The sequence below is a fragment of the Vulpes lagopus genome, chromosome 3, assembly GCF_018345385.1.
Source record: "Vulpes lagopus strain Blue_001 chromosome 3, ASM1834538v1, whole genome shotgun sequence".
NCBI classification, from domain to species: Eukaryota; Metazoa; Chordata; class Mammalia; order Carnivora; family Canidae; genus Vulpes; species Vulpes lagopus.
The window spans coordinates 24229612-24252640 of record NC_054826.1 but is presented as its reverse complement, the minus strand read 5'-3'; the positions used below and the strand labels follow the sequence as shown (position 1 = coordinate 24252640).

The window sequence follows — 23029 nt, the reverse complement described above, 5'->3', positions numbered from 1 at the left end:
AAATCAAAGAAACACAAAAGCATTAAGCAGGTAGACTGTAACATCAAATAAGCAAGATATGCAAACCTAGCAATTCTTAACCTCTCCTTGGTCTGAGACAGATGAGGGGGAAGACATACACTCTTACCTCTAATAGTTTTCACTACGGTGCCGGGGTGGGGGTGGGTAGGTAGTGTGGGGGAGCCCATAGCACTAGACACACCTGTTCTGTTACCTTGCCAAAGTAGCAACCACCTTCTCTCTGATTTTTATTATTTAATCTTATTTATGGAATGTATCCAATAGTAAGTCTTCCTCTCTTGCTCTAAAATCCCCCATTTGCTGTGAAATAAACATTTTTATTGTCTATGACTAGAGCACAATATGTCCATTTGGTTTCTGCATCTTCCGCTCAAGTTCAGCTTCTAGCCCTTTTAAAAAATTGCTGCCTTATCTCTACCCATTGGCCTTAATGCCTTTGTACATGTGTCTCAGGGCCAATAATGAAATAATTGGCTGGAATCTACTCATAACATCTGAATTATTACATTTTGCTTGAAGCATTAAAATTTGATTAAGTTTATTCTTTCTGAAATTATCCAACATTTTCCAAACTTATTTTTTTTCTATGTGATATCTTCCTTTAAATTTTAAAAGAATTGATTTAATTTTACTTTCCAATTTTTCTTGATATAGTAGCCTGTTTCCTAAAATATCCCTCCCCCCCAATTCTTCTCTCATTTTGTGCTGTTGTTTACTTGTTGGAAAGAGTATGATTAGGATATTAAACAACTGTTTTATTATCTCCGTTCCAGAAATCAGATTAGTATGGAAATTATTTTGATTTTTTGTAGTTTCACTTCAAAATAGATAAAAAAGGAAAGCACATTAATTTATATCCTGGTCATCAGGCCAAACTTCTAACATACGGAATCAGATAATGTTAATTAAAAGAAATCAGGATAAAATGAGAATAAGAAAATGAGATTTTCTGTCTGATAACAGTGTATTTGTGATAACTCATTTCTTCCTCATCAATTTATCTTTTCCTGGATGTTACCACTCACTGGGGAAACACAATACTCATAGTACTCTGTGATTACATCTTTTATAAAGAAGCTGATGGTTGTAATTAGAATGTACATTAATTAGTGAATGGATTCTCCTTTTGATATGTTTGAATCTTATCAATTTTTCTTAATTAGTCCCTTCTCTCCTGAGGGTGCAGAGAAAAAGGATGAAATCTCATCTGTATTTATAAAGAAATGAAAATCTTTATCTTATTTTTTTTATACTATTTGGGAAGTATCTAAGTATAAGGGAAGAATTTTATTCTTTTCTTCAGTTGGTCTTTCCCCAATTTTTTCTTCTAATAAATACAGAAATCCTCCCCTCCAGACACATAAATATATACCCCTACAGATTTATTTTACATATAATTTATGTAAAATTTCAAAGAAATAACACTAAAATGCCTACTGCCTAAAGTTGTTTATTTGGCTTAACAAATTTGAATTTTAGTAAGATACTAAAAGGAGTAAATTAAACGATTAACATCAGGCTAAGGAAAGGACTTTGGGTTTACCTTTCCATCTAAATCATAAGGCAAGTCAATCAAACAACTTTGTGATTGGATGTGTCTTTTGGAAGGCCAGTCTTTTTAAGAAGAAAATTTAAAGAGTGACTTTCCTTTTTTTTTTTTTTTTTAAAGATTTTTATTTATTCGAGTGAGAGTGCAAGAGCACAGAGGGAGAGGGAGAAGCACACTCCCTGCTAAGCAGGAGAGCCTGAGGCAGGGCTCCATCCTAGCGCCTGAGATCATGACCTGAGCCAAAGGCAGATGCTCAACTGACTGAGCCACTCAGGTGCCCCTAATGAGTGCCTTTCAATGAAGACCTGCACTGTGCTAAGTTTGTTTTCATAATAACCTTAAAATAGCATGCAGATAGCTTCCCTAAGAACCTCCAGACCCACATGGCATCATCCTTCTCTAACTTGCAATCTGACCCAGGAGGCTGACTTGTATGGATTCCATCAATATGCTCACTTGCCCTCTACTTTCTGGCAGGGTTTGGCCAATGAGGAGTCCTAGCAGGACACTGGCAGGAGGGCAAAGTTTAGGTTTCCCCTGGTTCCAGGATCATAAGGGCTCCTTGCACTACGTAAGTCCCTCAGCTGAAGGTTCTGGCTCCTTTCAAAGCTGCTGAACTAGAAAGGGATCTCCTGCCAGGTTCTGAGAACTGTTTCATGTCCTTGTCCTTTTTGGTCCTGGGGATGTAGAACAGCTCTAGTGCTACTAGATTCAGGCTGCTACACTAGACCATGGTTCCCTACAAACCACACTTTTAAAGTAATCTGCTTGTGGGTGACAGAAATTGTATTTCTCATGGGCCACAGGTTTCTTGTTGGGAGTCTACCTGATAAGGTAGACATATGGTGCTACAACATCTACCGATGATCCTTGATTGAATGCACTGATGAAGCTCAGAGAGGTCATGCAATGTGGCTAATGTCACCTAACTGGTGAGCCTGGAAAGAACAAAGGGCTGTCTAACCAAAGCAGGCTCTGCCCACCATTCTCGAGGCTGCCTGGTCATGAAGAAAATAAATCTATAGATATTATATATCTCACAATATGTAATGTATGTATTAAGATGTATCGAATACAAAAGATACATAATTGCATAATACATAAATCAGTATCATAAGAAAGTCACAGTTTCCATACCATCCAAAAGAAAACCAGACAGTTCATAAAACTGTCATTGTGAACAGCCTGTCAATAAGCCTGTCGATGCAGGCATAGCATGCTGTAGATAGCAGCATGTATACTGAAGCAATCTTGAGGCAGTCATTTTGACATGGCTTATAAAACAAGCCAGTGGGCATTTTTCCATCTTCTCTTTAGACTATGTGAAAGTACAAAACAGACATACTCAATTCTACCCTGAGGTCCTTCCTGTGATAGGACCGTGGATGAAGAACAAACAGGCAAGGAAAGGGTTGAGGGTCAAGCAAGAGTGGGTGAAGACCAGACAGGTCTATTGCACTCATTATTCAGGGATGAAAAATAATGCTATTATATTTTCATGTAGCTCTTATGATATAGCTGTGTCAAAAAAATCCACACCAATATGCCCTGCATTGCCAGCCTGTTATATGGAAAGCAGATAATCAACTTTTTCTTTTAATAATTTTATTTATTTGAGAGAGAGAGAGAGCGAGCAAGTGCACGAGGCGGGAGAGGGGCAAAGGAAGAAGGAGAAGAAAACTTCCTGCTAAGCAGGGAGTCCAATGCAGGGCTGGATCCCAGGAGCCCAAGATGATCAACTTTTTATAAGGACAGGACATTCTCATTATTGTTTTTTTCATTTCCAGTTATAATGTTTTTAACTCCATAAACAAATAAAGATATATGTGTATGTATATGTATATATATATATTTTATCTATCTGCATGTGAATGTACATGTAGGTGTAAACAAATGTACATCTACAGCTCACTAAACCAATGGAGGGTTTTTTCTTCAGTTCTTCTAAGTTAATGGTATTTAAATATCACTATGTTTTTTACAGCTCATTAAAATAAAACAGAAGCATTCAGAGGAGAAACTACCTGTTTGTTACATACTGGCAGCTAAAGTGACGAAATAATAACGTACTCACTACTATCTCATTCATGGAGAAGACAATAACATGAACATTTGAACCTTTACACTTACACGAAAAAGAATCGTGTGCAGACGTGATCAGTATTTGGGACGACCCATATCTCTCCATGTTTGTGCAGGTCAGGTGAGGTGATCACTGTAAATGGAAGATAAAATTAAAAACTCATTTTATTCTAAGTTACTGTTTCCCTCATCTTAGAAATTTAAAAGCAAAAAGCACATGCACAAACACATGAAAAATGTTTAGCCTTATTAGCTGCCAAAATTCTAAGTGAAAACAATGAAATGTAATGTAATGATTTTTTTTTTTAAATACCATCAGTTTAACAACAGGAAGGGAATCACTTGTTTGTTTTTTTTAAGTCACTTGTTTTTGTTTATTATTATCAAAAGCAAATAATCCTGACTCGGGGATGATGTAGAAAGCAACTTTGTGTCCTCCAATAACTATCAAGGGTTGAAAACTTAAAAGGCAGTTAACAGTGGTTACTGAAATTCCCAGCAGAAGAAGAAAAATGCTTTTTTTTAGTCAAGGTTAGATTTTATAGCAAGAACAAAGAGAAGTATATGATCTTGCAAATCGCCTATCAATTTGTCTACCCCAAGTTCAGAATAGAAGAATGATTTCAGTGTAGAAACAGAAAGACCTATCAGGTTCTGTTCTTAGTGCTTGGTTCATCTTTCACATTTCTCATGGTATGATAGATTCCAAAACCAACTTAAAGAGGAAGGCGGAATATTCACAAAAGAGATTAGCAATACTTGATCAGAAAAATATAATTACTATTCTGAGATATCTGCCAAGAATAAAATACAGCAGTTTGAATTCTTGCCAATTCTGCTCTGTTTTTCACCTTTAAGATATCAATTGTACCTGTTTTCCATCTGTGCTCTTAGCGAAGGTCGCAAGGAATAATGCTTTCACTAACCCATTATGAGCATTCTGGAAATACAGTCAAATTCTTAAATACAGATAACATAGAGAATTAACTCTGTGAAGTTTGTAAAACTTTCAACCTACCTTCACATAAGGCTATGCATTTTAAATTACGGCTTTGCAGAAATTGGGATTGCTGTCCTTTTTTCTGTGACTAAATTCCAAAAGAATTTGAAAATCAGAGTGAAAATAGGGCAGTTGCTCAAGTGAAAAAAGAACTCATCATCATTAAGAAATAATAGCCACTAAGATAGCTCCAGATTAAAAAAAAAATCTATCTAGACTAGCAGGGATATCCTTGAATTCTTTCTTAATGTCAAGCTGTATTTGTTATAACACTTAATTTCTATACATAATCATTATTAAATCACTCTCAAGATAAGTGAACTAAAGATGCTCAATTAAAGTTTAACAGCCTCACATCATAGAATTAGAACTCAAATTTATATTCACTGGAAGCCTCGCATCCTCATTTCAAGGGAAACAAAATAAAAATTGCATGATCTTTTCAAACATTATGATCAGTTATTCCAGATCATCTAACTCACCCAAAACCAACCTATTTTTACAGCACCATTAACTAAGCTGCAGAGGTTTCAGGAAAATCTCATGCAGAAAATCTGTAGTTTTTTGTTTTTGATATTAGGTTAAGCCATACTTATTTTCCCCAATTTAAAATCACATTATTCCTTAAGTAGATTTCTAATTTGTCCAGAATGGTTGTTTCTATTGAAACAACAAGGGATTCATGCTTGTTCTTTTCTCTGCCTTGAATTCTCTTTCTCCTATACGGCTCATGTACCCACTGCCTCGAGTCTCCACATAGTAACCTCAGATGGAACATCCATTTCTGACTACCCCAACCAATACTCATTCTTGTTTCCCCCTTCCACTCCATGGTATTTGCCCTGATTTTTCTCCATTTTTCTCTACCATCTAGCATTCTTTCTATCTAAACATATATTTAATTTATTAATAGCCACTCAACAGAATGTAGGGTCCCAGAGGAATTCTCTAATGCTTTTTTGTTCTATTTTTGACTGTCATGATAGCTCAATGCCTAGGAATCTCTAACATTATAGTAGGAGCTTAATAAATACTTGCTGAGTATTTTTCAATAAAGGCATTTTGATTATCACTTTTAGGGTAGATTTTATGTCTTTTGAGTAATGGCCATTTGAAATAACTCTGCAGACTTATAAAGCCTGCGTGCTTATGGAAATCCTGCTGGCTAATGAAGCTAGAGCTCACTCATCACATGCAGCCACTCGAGTCACTACAACACCTGTGATGCACTGCTGCTTTTACTGCTTGACGCCGGCTCATCTTTGGCTGTCACCTTCTGCTTCTTGTTCATCCCTGAAAACACCAACAAAATAATAATTTAGGAACAAAGCTACGCAATATCCCTCAAATACAATCCAGTGACACTGGAAAGTTCCACTTTAGGCAAAGACTTTGTGGCATCTGGTCATAGAGGACCATGATGGGCGCCAGGAGAAGCTGCTGTGACCTGGGGTGGAAGTTCTGACAGTGTTAAAAATTAGATGATTCAGTTTGGTTTTCTTTGTACTGAAAACAGAGATTGTTGATCTATATTTAATTCGGCGTGGAATTTACTGTATTTTCTAATAAAGGAAAATTATGCAAGTTCTTTTGTCTTTAATACTCACAAGTTTTAGCTTACTCTGTTAATGCCTGGACTTTTTACTTTGTGAAAGATTTTAGATAGAACTAAAATTCATATCTGTTTTAGAATAGATAGATATTTTTCTATATTTTATTTGGAAAACTGTCCAAAATTGAGAAGTATGTTGTGTTTTTTTGTTATTGTTGCTATTTTAGTAAAGTCTTGATGAGAATGAGTAAGTTGCCACTGGTGTAAATATAATTCTTTCCAAGTTAGACATACCCCTAAAGGTGCAGAGGTGGAGGAGGCCAAGCTGAGGAACAAGGCGTAGGGTTTCAGACATGCACTTCTGTGAGAAAAATCCCTCAGAGGGAATGTCCTGTTCTCTACTCCTGAAACTCATAGCCTGAAAGCCAACTACAAAGTTACTTCACAGTATTTGAAGTCTTACCAATGCTGAGGATGTCTTTTATTAAACTGGTTTCATTTTAGTTTTTCATTGTGTTATGTTTTAATGAGATTTATCATCTGATTTATGCTGATTTTAATTTGTTTTGTCCTTTTAATTATATTATTCTATTTTCTCTATTACCTTATTCCTCCTGGTATTTATTTTTTTAGTGTTATTTTGACATACTGACATATTTTGACATACTGACCGACAATATTCAGTCAATATCTTCAAAGGTTGTTGCAACAATATTTCTCAAGCCATGGGCTTTTCTACAATGTGACTTGGCCACTCTTTCATTCAGGGATGGAGTCTAATACCCCAACCCTCAAAGATGGAGGGGCTTATAACTGTTTTGACCTATAGCATATGTGGGAAGTGTCACCATGTGACTTGTGAGGCTGAGTCAAAAAAGGCCTACAAAGTCCACCTGGTGCTCTCAGGACATGTGTTCTGGAAAAGGTTGGGGTGGAACCCTGAGAAACAACTTGCTGTGGTTGAAAGAGCATGAACTTAGGCAAAGGAATTAGATGGTTAACATTTACCTGGTTATGAGACCTCTCAGGATATCCTTTTCTATAATAAAGCATCTTAAGGCTTACTAACCAGGTACCACATAAATGACATCTCCTGAAGTTGTGCAATATAATCACATAATTGTACATACACAGGAGTACACAAGCAAAACCAACTATACATGCAGGTATATGAATATAAAAACATTTGAAAGTCTGAAGGGGAATACGGAGAACACTGAGGTTGGGGAGGAGAAAAAAAATTTCACTTGTTATTTTATACAGTTCTACGTAATTCCAATCTCTTTTTTTTTTTTCAATTTCTTTATAGTGAACACAATTACTTTACTTTTAAACACAGTAAGTTAGTAAGTTGTTGCCCCCTCAAAAAAAATCATACCAATCATCGCAAAGTATTCCCCCAAATTTAAAAGTGCAAGGAAATCACCCCAAATTCCACCACCTGAGGATAAGGAATGCTAACAATGTCATGATCATTCTTTTCATATTTTGAATTTACCAGGCTCCTCTCTAGCACATGCTTTCAATTTTTTCCAAAATAATTTTTTCGTAAGTTTCACTAAACAAGATGTCAATAAGTAGGGTGATTGTGGGGGTGTTTTTCTAATCTTAAGTTTTCCATACTGTTCAAAATTTCTTTATATGATATATAATAATTCAAAGATAAGATGTTGGCATGATACAGTTACAATCCATGGCCGTGAACTACCATATACAAATACTTTTCAGTGCTCTACAAAATGTTTTACACATACTGCATTCTCAATATTTCCTTGTGGATGGAATAAATGTAGAAACTACTCAACAAGACTGAAATTAATTTTGAAATTGAAAAACCACATATTCTACTTTATATACTAGGATATTTTAAATTCATACTGACATGTGAGCTTTGTTTTCGCTTCTGACATGTATGAAATGAATTAAATGCAAATATATCAAGTAAGTTTCAGTCACTTGATATAACAAAAACCTCACAAACTTGAGGTTAGAAATGAAACACAAGCTTACCTGAGTAACCAAAAGATATGCTTGACATTGGACTAAGATAGATTCCACTTCCATACATTGCACCATGGAGCTAAAGGGGGGAGAGGTGGAGAGAAAGTGGACAGTCAATGGTTTCAAAGGTCAATATTTTACAAAAGAAAGGAATCAGTCTTATGTTGGGAGGATTAACTCTTAGAAAACGATAAAGCGCTTTCCTAAGGTCTAACGTGAAAATAATACTACTGATACCCTTGTCTTCAAAATTCAGTGAGTTGATATATGGAAAGACATAGCCAAAGAAAAAAATCCTTGATAAAGGTTTTCCACTTGACCTATGACAAAGACAGTCACTTATAAAGTACTATAATAGGTTTTTATGTTAATGACTCCAAAATACTGAAAACAAAACAGTCTGAATTATACACCACAGAGTTGGGATTAGGACTCACATGGTAGTATATCAACAAAGTAGCCTACTCAGGCTTTCATTATGCAATGCTGTCAACCTATTCTTATCTCCTCTAAACTTGTAGGTTACAAGTTTCATTAACTGAAACTTTTTGACCGGTCTAAGAAACTACTCAGGACAATAAAAATTCTCTCTCATGATTTCTACATTTTAGGGCCCCTGTACCCTAGTCGTTACTAGCTAATTCAGTAAGTGTGTGTTTATGGACATTTGCATTTAACTGTATCATCTTAACTGTCATTGGAGCATGAGATCCAGCAGAGCTGACGGGATTGAGCATGTCATTTTCTGACCTCTTTCCATAGTCAGATAAAAATCAGCTGAATGAGAGCGAAGTGGGGGTGTTGGAGGTGAAAGGCAGAAATAAAGAGAAACACTATAGCCACAATAACTCCCAGTGCTGCCCCAGCGACCATGAATCAGGCAGCAGATGGTTCTTTGGTGTTCAATCTCTCTCTTGCTGATTCTTAGCGCTACCTTTTCTTCTTGTAAAGTATTTACACAGAGGCAGTGCTCAAGAAATCTGTGTTGAATTAGCAGACATAATGCTTATGTGGTTTTACTTTCTGAATAACTTTTTTTCTACTTAAATTCAAAGTGATTTTACAGTTTTCTCATAGGGAATTCAATTTATTTTTCTTTTCATCTTTGTATGGTGTATAGGTCCATTCTGATTCAGTTATTTTATGAATATTACTTATACCTGTTAGAAATTCTATATAATTTTTGAAGCCCACTTGCTTCCCCTTTTTCATAATAAAAAAGCACCAGGATTGCTTACTGAACTCTTACACTAAAGCATATATGGTCTTGTGAAAGCATTCAGAACATTTACCTGCAGTCTAGTATTAGAAGCAACAACCAGACCATTCCTCAGGATAGAGTGCCAGTTTTCAATGTGTGAGCCACTAAAGCACAGAGGAGGGGAAGGACAAAGTAAAACCAAACATTAATAATCTTCTAAAAAGTGGCCATAATACAATAAGTCATGTACCATCTGAAAGTCTTGAATGTCCAAGACAAGTCTCAGGCAGGGGACTATTCAGGGTTAATAGCCAACTACTAAAAGAATGTTTTCCTCCCCACACGTTTCTGGGAGACCAAGCCATACTCACTGAAATGCAAAGGTGCTTCCAAAGAGTTTTTTAGCAGCTCTAAAATTAGATTCTTTGGCTGGTGGACTGCTGAGAAGAAGGAACTGATGTGGTGTATGCATAAACTTCAGTTGCTGCCATTTAAAATAATGACAAATGAAAATATGTCAAAACTAACACGTATCAGACTGATGACAATTTCAAATTTTACTGGTTTAAGAATTATCTAGATTCAAGCCACACTAACTTACATTAACAAAACCATTCATTAAAAAGAAAGACCCGCATAAATGATAAATCATATGGAGTTGCTGATATGAAGGGTAATTCTTTAGGCTAATGGAAAAGTAATAGGAGACAGACAATTCAAAGTCATTTATATTTAGCTTTGGAATACACTCCGTAATCATGTCCGAGCAGATCTGCCTTCCTAATTATGTTTCTTTTTAAGACATTTATTATTAAATTCCCTAAGTATACAGTAGCTATTCAACTGGGGAAATATCTGAGTTTGCTAAGCAGAAAAGAAAAGTTAGATTTTCTTTTAAAATTGCAAAAATTATCATCATGCTTTATTTGCATACATTTATAAAATTGTAAATTGCCTACATTCAAATATAGTTTCTCCTTTGTTCATGAAAAGAAATTAAAACAGAATCTTTTGAATTAGTCACTTGACAAAATTTTTTTAATTGCTGCCCTTTCACTTAGGGATATATTTATATAGGATGACAATATAAAGGAAATCTCACAGTTTTAGAGTTTCATAGACAGGAAAGCTAAGATTCTGGATACTGTTCTTTTTAGGTTTTTGATCAGAACTGAAATCAGAGTCCATTAGCTTTTCCTTTATTTTGTAAGTATATTAAGCCGATAAGGCAATATCTTCTCTGCTGTGGAAAAGTGGAGCTGTGCCAACAAGAAACTGACAATGATAAAAAGCACATTACCTGTTTCTGGTCAATCTCGATTCTTCCTATCACTTGTGGAATAACTAAATGATTTCATACTGACCCTTTTACTTACTGAAAAGTTCAGGGCAGCAGCCTGAATTTGAATTTGATTTCTTGGGAAAACCTGGAGCTGGTGTACATATGGTAATTTCAAACTGAGGAATTAGGGCTAACCTGAGATTACTTCAATTTTCTGAAGAAGCTGCCTAAAAATCACAAGAATCACTTCTCCCAACTAGTCAGGACTCTTCCCTTTGTGTATATATAAGTGAAAAACCAACTTACCCTGTTAACTGGCAGTTTCACAATATGTGACCTATTACTTGAAATAACCCTGAAATTAATTAAAATAATCCATCAGTCACAAATATATGCCAAATATATTTAATGATTTTTTTCCTTAGTTGGCAAGTGATTGAAACTTCTGTTTACTGTGACATTAACTAAATTAAGTAATCATTTTACTTATTACATCACTTTGCTTCCTGAAACAATTTAAAGAGAGCTTATGTAACAAAAAAGAACGTTTTAATCCGAGAAGTAGTTCCTTAGAGCCTAAGAGATAATGATTTTTAATTATTACAACCTCAGATATCAGCAAAATGAACATTTCTAAACATACTTTCAAAGGATGATCATCTAGATGCAAAGCTGATTCACACATCTGCTTCCTTGGCTCTTCCCTACATTGTCTAATTAATAATCAGTTTTGGCGAAGACCTTTTTCTTTCTTTAAATATTTGAGGATCATTGTGCTGATATATACAGTGGTTTGTACACAAAAGCTTATTCACCATATTTAGACGCTGAGGTTGAAAAACATTACATTCAGGTATCTGAAATAACTAGTTATTTTGTGTTTTTCAGTACAGAAATTAATAACTAGGGAAAACTCTAAAAAATATTTTGGTGGATTTTTTTCTCCTTGAAAGAAGAGTGACTAACAAACAAGCTGAAGAAAATGATCACAAATAATTAAAAGTTAATAATCAGCCTGACTACTGGGTGAGGGGGGGATTAGATATTTGAGATTTTTACCTTCATTTTGAATATGACAATGTGAGAATGTAAAAAATTACAGTGAAAAATATGTTATTCTACTCAATCAAAATTTCAATAATAGGTCATAACAGATACAAAGAAGGAAGACCTCCAAATCTAATTTTTAAAGTTTTATTACACTAAATGATTATTGTAAAATTCTAAATGAAAGTAACCAGAATCATTCCTTCTCCTTTGCCTATCTTTCCATAATTTTTAAAAACTTCCTGGTTGCAGCATAAAATAGGTCTTATTCAGATCAATCTCTTGTAATCTTTATATTTGTATTACTGCATTTATAATCATGGTGAATTCCATTGCCCTTAAGTTTTCAGTGATTTCAAAGAGATTTGTACATAAAACCCTTATAGATATGGGGAGTAGATACTATTGTCTTCATTTTGCAAATAAGAAACCAGAGGGCAAAGGCTCTGAATGAAGCAGGTGTGGTAAGAAGGGTGTTCTCAACTGGCTCTCCTATTATCAGGTGAGCCCTCCTAGTTTCCATGCAGGTTATACCCCTCACCAGGCTCGCTCTGAACAGAGCAATCATCTGCAGCCATCAAACAGAGTTCATCAAATTTATACTGTTCTTGTTAAGGGAGTGAGTCATACAAGACAGACATTTTAGAAAGATTTTCAGTAAGTGTTTGAAACAGTGAGTTTTGTCACTTAGTCCCCAGTTAACTAGAAAATTAAATGAACCACAACAGCTTCACCATATAATCCAGCTAATCACATTTTTTAAAACTATAGACAAACTGCTGTCAAATACATTGTATATCTGTGTAGTGCATAGGACAGCATTTTCTTCCCCTTGTGATATACAAGTTTTAATTAAAGTGAGAGTCATTAAGGACTCTGATTGTAAAATCACCAGGCCTCAGAGGCTTGTAGAACTGTAGCATTGCAGGTCTTGTAAAATAGGCCTTTTTTTTTTTCTTCCCCCTTAAAGCAGGCAGTAGAAAATGATGCTGTTTTCATTAAGAGGAAAACTAAAATTTTATACCATTGCAGTAGGGGATGAGCAAGGGGGTCTTGTTTATCCATCTGCTTCTTGATTTCCAGATATGGTGCCTGGAAAAAAAGTCATCATACTTCTTGTAAACATTCCTTTTTTTCCTTTTAATTTTTTCCTTTATGCAAAAGGAAAATGAGGTTGAACAGGTATGTCTAATCTAGTTAAACCCGGAAGCTTGTGGCTGTGACAAGGTAACAGCAACAATTACCCTACCTGTCCCCCTACACCATCAAGTGATGTGAACTTTCAACTTCATGGGGCACAATGGACTTGCCCTAACATTTTGCTCCAGAGGCTTCCTCAAGCTTTAGCCTGGCTCCCATGCACTAGGCCATGTCTAAAGGTGATCCTAGGCCCCCTGCTGAGTCGCTGATGGAGAAAAACTCAATGCTGCCCAAATACACAAGGTACCTACCTTGTACCCACCCACACTGCTAGCCTTCTAGTAATTTTCTACTCATCTCTCCTGTTATTTCCTGTTCCCCACAGACCCCTACTTCTCCATGGCTCACTCTCTTCTCTCTCTGCTCTCACTTAAAAAAACCCAGTCACTTTTGTCTTACTTGGAGGTGACCTCCCTCACACTGCAAGTCACTCTCCCCCACCGTAGCCCTCAAGTTAAATTTATCCCTTTAACAAGTGTCAGGCGCTGTTTCTCTTTGAGCATGACTGTTTTTACCTTTTAACTAACATTAAAAGCAAAACTTGTAATAGTTACCCCTCACACTCATATCTGAAGGTACTGACTTAGGTGCAGAGCTTTACAAGAGACAACTGGACAATATTTACATAAGAAGAACCCTTCTTTTCAAAGTATTTAATGGAATTTACCCAGACAATTAACCTTTTTCAGAGAACAAAAGGCAATCCATCTGTGACAATTTAAGTCTATCTAGAGAGCAGTAAGTACCTTCTAGAAAATAGGACAATATAATGTTAAATTTACTTGGAGAGGAGTAAAGGTTTTGATGCAATAAAATCTGACAGCATCCCTAAGGAATGCACACTGGAAGGGGGTGCAGCATTACTATTTACCATCTTGACAGTGAAGAAGCTAAGCATCAAGCAATTAAGCAACTTGCCCAAGGTCACAGGCCGCATCATTGATGAGCAAATTATACAACACAGGCCTCTGACTTACTAGGCTGACACCCAATCATCTCCACTGCCTTCTATTAAAATAGCTTACACATGACCCAGAATAAAGGGAGCAAATTTTGGCAGAGAGCTGATCCCAGAGTCAACATTTTGTAGCTATTTTCGTCCAAGAATGATCTGGGTCTGGGGTATAGTATAATAAATATCCTATTGCCACCAAAGCCTTTGGTGACTAAAAAATGTTTACTTAACTTTGTATAAGCCACTGGAGTAGGTTCATGTTTTCCCCCAAGCGGAAATGCTTCACTGTTTTCCTTTCCTTATACAAATAATAAATATTTGTTTGAAAAGGAATTCAGGTGATACAGAAAAGTATGGCATAGAAAAACAACTAGCAAGGATGATGGTTTTTAAGCAAATAATATAACTTGTGAATTAAAGATCTCTTTGTTTACCATCATCCGACACACACTATTTGTTGAACAAATGGATGAATATTTGATTACATGAATAAATATCTATCCAAAGACTCAAAACTCAAATCTGGGAATGCAAAAATGTACTTGGGAGCACATTTTCAAGTACAGTGGACGTGATAGGGAAGAAGGGAGGAATGGCACAGAAGCTTTGCAGGCCTCAAGGAATCCAATACTTTTTCCAAAAGACAGAAATGACGTAGGGTAACACTTACAAGCCCCCAGGGTCTATAAGGCAGTGCAAGCCTTGAAACCACCATATGCAAACCAAACCCAAAGTGTTTATTGTTGTCAATTATAGATTATTAATTTCTACTTATCACGATGAGTTTTAAGCCTTTCTCCAAATCTTTGGCAATGGATAGGCCTCAATAATTCAGTAGCATGTGCTTTCCGAAGAGCTAGACGATAGCCCAGTGGTATGTTAAGACTTTCATAATAAACCTCAATTCTTGCTCATCAAACATCACCAAACCTCCGTAATGTCTACAAATATAATAAACTCAATACTCTCGAGGAGTCTTGTGTCCTCCAAAGTTGTTTTGAGATTCTATGTTCTAAAATATTTACGTTCAATTTACATGATAGAATATTTGTTTTTATTTTAACATTAAAATAATGTGCTAAAATCACTACTGTTAGTTAAAACGGACAGTCTAGGAAGATGGTACCAAATTTAACCCTTGCTTTAAGGTATTCAACACATCTCCACATACTCCAATTGTTGCAGAGAACATTAGGATCACAATTATGCAATTACCTTCCAAAAGTCCCAGCGGTAGCCCACTAGTACACTGATGTAATTTAATTAAAACGTCCTAGTACGCCACAATCTTAATTTTTAAAGTACTTTAATTATACTCCCATCTAACAGAAAAATCTACATTTCACTACACAGCCAATACTCTCAGACATTTTTAAAATACGATTTTACTCAAGCAAAACTGAACCATACAAGATCACAAGATGATATACTTACTTGTGTCATTTCTCTAATAGAAGTTATGCTATCCAGTGCTTTCATTACTCGATCATAGTTCTTCTTCTGTTTGAATGGAAAGAAAAACAGTATTCACTATAAGCCTTTGCAGGCCTACATATTACTAGAGGAACATATTTCTGTACATGGATTTTCCATCAGACTTGATTTGAAAGCACTGACTGTGTTGTGTACATAAAATGGAAGGCTTTAAATAAGATGATTCTAGGATGTACGATGTATAACTGAGAGGGAAGAAAAAAGAAAGCAATACCAATCCTAATATAAGTACATAAAATCATGTTTAGCTTACAGGGGGAAAAGTATAAATACAAAAAAAAAAAAAAGATATTGGGCTCCTGATTCTTAGTTTCACTAAAAAAAAAACTAAGCCGTGATGAATAAAATAAGAATAGAATCTTTCTAAAATACAAAAATCCACTTTAAATCTTGCAATATCATTTTGCTTCTATTTTCTTTTGATTGAAAGACTATTACCAAAAGAGTAGACTAGTTGACTAGTTAGTGTATAAATGACACCACACACTTAACTTATAATTCATCTTTAGGGATACTGTAGCTATGTGTACTGTTGCCACTTATGAAGGAAGGAAGCTTTTCCAAGGGCATTTTATATAGCCTACAAAATGATTTCAAGATGGATAGTATTAGAAACTAAGGCAATTTTGGCTCAAATTTTGAAAATTTTGCTCTTTCAGAAGGATCCTGCCTCATCTCCACAAATATCTATAAAATTGTTTTCTCAAGAAATGCCAGTTGGTCAACAATATGGCATTACTTATTATTATTATTACTTTCACTGACCTTCAGATAACTGGGGAGGAGGAAGGAAGAAGGCGAGGAACGATTAGGTAAAAATACAAAAGAAAAGCGAAAATTGGTTCTTTTATCCACAACACTTAAAATGACAATGAGGTGATACTAAAGCTAGAATCTCAAAAAATAGTGAAATTAAATTCATCATATCAACCATCACCATGCAATTTACTACTGCTATGCCCTTCAGGCAGACAGGATGTATAAAGATCACAATTCGAGAGGATGAAGTGGGTCTAGTTTCATAAAGACGAAGTTCTGAAAGTGATTTTAATAAATGAAAGGATGGGGAAGTGAGAGGATATGGGAAAAATAAAAGGAGGCTGTAAATCGAGTTTTGGGGAAAGAACCGTATCTACTAGATGGATATGTGGTCCACAACAGGTCAGGGATGGGCCTGATGTATGAGTAGGACAGGAGGAAGAAAGCGAGAAGGACTAAAATCACAGCTGCTGCTACAGGGGATGGTTAGGGCATGCAAGGACAAGTACTCACCCTGGGGTTGAAGGCCAGCATCTGAGGATCATTAGGATCCACCACAGAAGGATATGGCTCGAAAATGACAACTTTTCTAGGAGATTCCAACGCAGACCTACACATGGAGACTAGTAGATCTACCACCTTGAAACACATACATAAAACAGTTAGTGTCCCTGGTGTCTTAGCACACACTTTGTCATTCATTACTCCTCCCTCTCGTGGTCATGGAAGTTAAGTAGGAAAGCCTCAGAATTGCTATCAACTTCTCAAATCTGTAATTTATGGCTTCAGACCACATTTGACCAAACTTGACTATTAGCTTGAAATAGCTGACATGCGTTGCTTCCAATTATGTCCTGGTATGTCTTTGTTATGAACTCGTATTATGCTCCAACATTGCTCTAGGCTCTATGGCAGACATGCACAAGAGAGACAGCTCCTCTCTCACAGAATTTACATTCTAATGGAGAAGATGCACAACAAAATAATCAGTTCACTATATGCTCAAATATATTTCTGGTTGTGTTGAATGCTGTAGTAAATATTAAGCAGGTGTTAGAGACTTCAAAATGGCTAGGAAGGTCGTAATACTTAAACAGAGACCAGAGTGAAGGTAAGAGAGGGAGATACAGCTCTGGGAGAAACCATTCCAGGTGATGGAAACTGCAAATTCAGGAAGTGAGTCTGATGTGCTCCAAGAACAGTAAAGCTCCTGACATCATCTTACTTCTTACTCTCTGCCTATGGCCATTAATAAATGAACTTGGATATGCTAAATATGATGGTTTTATTCCTATATCCTTCTGGGACCTCTTACTACAATTAAGAAGCAGTGTTATTTAATGGTTAGAGCAAAACCCCTCTCTCCAATTCCCAAAACAATATGCTTCTGGCAAATGAATCAAGAAAACCGACACTGTCTAAATGGAGAGAAGGCACCAGAACAGACATCCCTATAGTGTGAAGATAAGGGACATCATAAGGAAAGCAGTGGACTTAATCTTTTACAGAAAAAAATATTTCTAGGAAGTTTTTAGACAGGCATTTATAAAATGTACAGTAAGAGTAAAACAATTCTTGATTCTGTGGTTAATGAGAGGGGCACAGTGACCTAATGACAGTAGGGCTCACTATGTTGTATATATACTCACAAAACACATCCACCCCAATCACAGCATCCAGAATTTCCAGTGACCTAAAATAATCAGCAACACTCAAGCCATTGGATATGTGATCTATAAATAACACTTCCCAAAGTACATAGATATACAGACTCACTCAGGAAACAGTAGAACTGAAACAGCTTATACGTTTCCAACACACTATTTCACTTATGTGTGTATGTGTGTGTGTGTGTGTGTGTGTGTGTATGTGTGTATGATTTCAAAGCAATAGATAGAATAAAGATATAATAAAATCCTTTTTTGTCTTCTGTACCCACACTCACATTCCTTCCATCCAGAGAGATGCGCTTTAACCTAGATACAAATTGTTTTGGGCATTATCTGGTCTCCCAATAAAAGAAAAATCCAAATAAAAACTCCTGAAAAAGAATAATCAGTAAAATAAAATAGGCTTTTCTGAAACTCTGGTGGTGGGGAGGGAATTGGTGTTATCTTATAAAAAAAATTTAATTAAAAAATTCACATGTCACAGTATGAAATTGAAGCTTTAAAAAGGTATATGCCCTTTATGTATAGGGTCAAACGGTCTTCTACAAGAGTACTAAAACCACTCAATGGAAAAAGAATGGCTTTTTCTATAAATGATGGTGGAAAAACTGGATATCCATATGCAAGAAGAAATGAAGTTGAATGCCTATCTTATACCACACACAAAAATTAACTCAAAATGGCATAAAGATCTAAACATAAGACCTTAAGCTATAAAATTCCTACAGTGTGGGAAAAACATGACACTGGACCTGGCAATGATTTCTTGGATTGAGACCACAGCACAAACAATAAAACAAAAATAGACAAATGGGACTATATCAAACTTAAAAACTCTGGTGCATCAGAGGACACAATCAATAGAATGAAAAGGCATGGGATGGGAGAAAATATTTGCAAATCAGATATTTGAAACAAGGTTAATATCCAGAATATATAAGAGTTCTTACAACTAACAAGAAGAAATTAAATAATTTGATTTAAAAATGGTCAAAAATCCCAGATAGACAATTCATTAAAGAAGGCATACATCTGGCCAACAAGTCCACAAAAAGATGATCAACATCACTAATCATCAGAGAGATGCAAATGAAAACCACAATGAGGTGTCACCTCACAACCAGCAGGATGGTGTCTATCAAAAAACAAAACCAAAAACTCAGAAAATAACAAGTGTTGAGCACATGAGGAAATTGGAGCCTTTGTACACTGTTGTGGGATTATAAAATGGTGCAGCCATTACAGAAAACACTATGGAAGCCCCTCAAGAAGTTAATAATAGAACTTCCATATAATCTTGACAAGAAGGGACAATCCCACTTCTGGATATATATCCAAAATAATTCAAAGAAGATCTTAAAGATATTATTTGCACACCCATATTCATAGCAGCATTATTTGCAATAGGCAAAAGATGGAAGCAACCAAAATGTCCATTGACAGTTGAATGGATAAACAATATGTGGTATATACATACAGGAAATATTATTCAGCCTACAAATGGAAAATTCTGTCATATGCTACAACATTGTTGAACATTATGCTAAGTGAAATAAACCAGTATAAAATAAACCAGTATAAAATAAACCACCAAAAGACAAATACTGTAAGATTCCACTTATAAGGTATTTAAAGTAGTCAAATTCATAGAAACACAAAGTAGAATGATGATTACATAAGGGGAATTGTTTAATGGACATAGAGCTTCAGTTCTGCAAGATGAAAAAATTATGGAAATCTATTTCACGACAAGTCAAATGGCACTACTGAACTGTATACTTAAAAAACGGTTAAGATAGTAAATTTTGCGTTGTGTTTTCTTCCACAAGAATAAAGATACAAATATATACAGTAATATAACCTAAACAGTGTGTCCCTTTCAATCAAATATTTATTAAATACCTTGTGCCAGAAGCATCAAAACAATCAAAACTACCAAAAATTATATGCATTCTTTTGCCAATAATTTCACCAGTGGAGTCAAGTAAACTATAGTGAAATAATAGACATAGGGGTAGAGAATTTAATTAGAATATTTCTGCTAATAATGTTCAAAGGCAACTTCAGAGAAGTAACATAACTACCACAGCAAAATGACAAGCTGTCCACCCAAGCTTCCTACTCCTTGTTTCCCCCTGTATAGAGCTCTTGACTGGAGGCAGCTGCTCTGTGTACATTACTACCCCTTTTGTCCGGGTAAGGCTAAAACTAGGTGGCTAGTTTTAACCAATGGATCAGCAGTGGAAAGGGGTGCGCTGTTGGAGAAAGGTGCACCTTCTCCATTATCTCTGCCTCTACTTACGCCATGTACTAAGGACAGCACAGCCACACAATGGAAAGGGTCCAGTTCCCTCAATCATCACACAGGAAGCTGCCCAACAAACATTCTAACTGGACAGTAGTGTGAGCAAGAAATGAAAAAGTCTATCACCTTAAGCCCCTGTAATTTTATGATTTATCTGTTACAGAAGTTAGCAGTTAGAATTTTTGAACAAAAGTCTGTATAACACTGTCTGGATTTGTATTCATTTGCACATGTTAATTTTTCCATAGAGTAAAAGGTCTACTTTAAAAAATAAAAGGTAACAACGACTATGATTTCTTTTACCCCAAAATATGTATTTCCCCACTCCCAGCATTAAAAATGAAAGATCCTTTTTTTTTTAAGTAGGCTCCATGCCTAGAGTGGAGCCAACATGGGGCTTGAACTCATGACCCTGAGATCAAGACCTAAATTAAGAACAAGAGTTGGATGCTTAACTGACTGAGTCACACCGATGCCCTGAAATGAAAGATTCTTAGTGGGATCTTAGCACATAATAGCGAGTGCTACAGCCAGCAAGACATCTTTGTTCCTAGATTGAATACTCTAATTGAAGAAGCAATCTGTAGGCTAAGATATTAGGATAGGGAAATACAGAATTCAAGCAAGGGAACTGGGCCATTTGATGAGGGAGAAAAAGTCTGTGGGTTTACAGAATCACAAGCTTCCAAAGGTCATTATTATATACAACCCAACTGGTAGAGCAAGACTCTCTCCACCCTCCTCTGCAGGTAAGGAAGACCTTGGAGCACTTGCAAATGTGAAAATTCAAGTCCAGGAGAGTAAGCAAGGCACATACAGGAATGGCCTACAGATATATAATGTATTCTGAAAAACAGAGGACTTTAAAACTGAAGATCAATGGCTTTCAAACATTTCAATATTGATTCTTTTTTAAAAAATATGAGAGCTCAACACAAAAGAAATAAAACGGAACTTTTTTGGTTGAAACAGTATATAGGGGCTTGGACTCCTTGCTGCTGAGACACTCTTGTCCCACTCCAACCTCCTACTGCATCCCTCTAAGGAACATTCTTGCAACCTCAGAGAACCACTTAAAATGCAGGAGTCAACTGACACATTAGGACTACTGACATACAGTTTCTTTCTGTCTAGAAAGAGAATCAGTTTCCATGTAATCTTTAGAATTACAACCAAAATATTGGGTACTTGCTTTAAAGTAGTGAACGGAATTTTCCACTTCAGAGTAGAATCACTAAATGCTCTGATTTTTGGATACTGATCTTTAGAATTGAGTCACTAAACTGATATGATTGAGTAATTGTGTTTTGTAATGATCATTATAAAATCCAAATTTAACTTCTCTTTAACAACCATTATTTTTTGAGAATCTATAATAAGAGGGGGCAAAAAGCACCTAATAATCTATCAACCTACCCTACTGCTAGCATGATGTTAATTTTCCTTCTAGGGGCAGCCCCGGTGGCTCAGTGGTTTAGCGCCGCCTGCAGCCCAGGGTGTGATCCTGGAGATCCAGGATCGAGTCCCACATCAGGTTCCCTCCATGGAGCCTGCTTCTCCCTCTGCCTGTGTCTCTGCCTCTCTCTCTCTCTCTCTCTGTGTCTCTCATGAATAAATAAATAAAATCTTCAAAAAAAGAATTTTCCTTCTAATTAATTATTTCTTATTTCCAGGCTCTGATACCTTCCCTTTTCACATCGTCTAAGGGCAATTTACATCCACTCAAATGCACAAATGTAAACTTTACCACTTGAATAATTTTTATTTATATATATTGTTTATAATTCATTTATATTAAATTTATATATTTTATATATACTCACATACTTATCTATGAATGTATACATATATATATATTCACAAACATACGCATACCTGTGAAGTTTAATCATTTTTACATAGCTATATTTTAATATATGTGTTGCCGAAGCAAGCATTTACATAACTATAAACAGCATATATTAAAGTATCTTTTTTTAGCAATATTAGTTCCAATTGATGAGAAAAACTTTCACCAAAAAAAAAAAAAAAAAAGGAAAGGAAAGGAACGGAAAGGAAAGGAAAGGAAAGGAAAGAAAAAAGAAAGAAAAGAAAAGGAAAGAAGAAAAGAAAAGAAAAAAAAGAAAAAGAAAGAAAAGAAAGGAAAGAAAGGAAAGGAAAGGAAAGGAAAGGAAAGGAAAGGAAAGGAAAGGAAAGGAAAGGAAGGAAAGGAAAGAAAGGAAAGGAAAGAAAAGAAAAGAAAAGAAAAGAAAAGAAAAGAAAAGAAAAGAAAAGAAAAGAAAAGAAAAAAAGAAAAGAAAAGAAAAAGACTTACCATGGTCAGACACACACTTGAGAAATCTTCTAAATACTGGCTACTTACTCATTTTCTTAATTTCAGGGATTCTGAGAGCCTTTAATATGCAAATATGTGCATGTTGTTTATAGGAGCAGTATCAAGCTATATTTTTGAAATTTAATCATTTGATCTTTTTTTCCACATTACATCTGATCAATTCTATACTGTTTGTATTATTGGTCATTGAGAACTCATTATATTACAACTGTTTTCCTTAATATTTCTTCAAGTGGACATATCTCAGTTTAGTTAATCAGTGAAATGATTACGTTAAGAGGATGTATGTAAATCCATGAGGCCTGTGTCATTCTATATTAACTGTTGTAGTTCCATCTGGTGTAATGCCTGTTACATGGTAGGTGTTTGATACTTGTTGAACGAATGTCTGTTATATGTTCATTTTTTCCTAACCATCTTTGTAAATTTTATTAGTGACAGATTGGTAATTCTTTTCACATTTAGCTTCCCGTTGGTTTCAGTAAAGCTGAAAATTTTCTTATGTTTCTTTATGAACTATAGGTCCATATTTGTAAATCATGTGTTCATTTCCACAATTAATCTGTTAATGGTCTT

The 23029-nt window shown here is 35.5% G+C and overlaps 1 protein-coding gene across 2 annotated transcripts in view; it reads right to left on the bottom strand.

Moving 5' to 3' along the window:
* Positions 1-23029, bottom strand: part of PARP8 (poly(ADP-ribose) polymerase family member 8) — a 178068-nt gene that overhangs the window by 18113 nt on the left and 136926 nt on the right. For both annotated transcript variants that reach the window (XM_041747011.1, XM_041747010.1), the window contains exons 17-26: positions 16657-16782; positions 15325-15390; positions 12760-12827; positions 10995-11043; positions 9778-9890; positions 9498-9570; positions 8215-8284; positions 5872-5945; positions 4671-4740; positions 3701-3785 (exon numbers count right to left, since the gene is read on the bottom strand). In XM_041747011.1, the coding sequence (XP_041602945.1) occupies positions 3701-3785; positions 4671-4740; positions 5872-5945; positions 8215-8284; positions 9498-9570; positions 9778-9890; positions 10995-11043; positions 12760-12827; positions 15325-15390; positions 16657-16782 (794 nt within the window). The remainder of the gene's footprint in view (positions 1-3700; positions 3786-4670; positions 4741-5871; positions 5946-8214; positions 8285-9497; positions 9571-9777; positions 9891-10994; positions 11044-12759; positions 12828-15324; positions 15391-16656; positions 16783-23029) is intronic.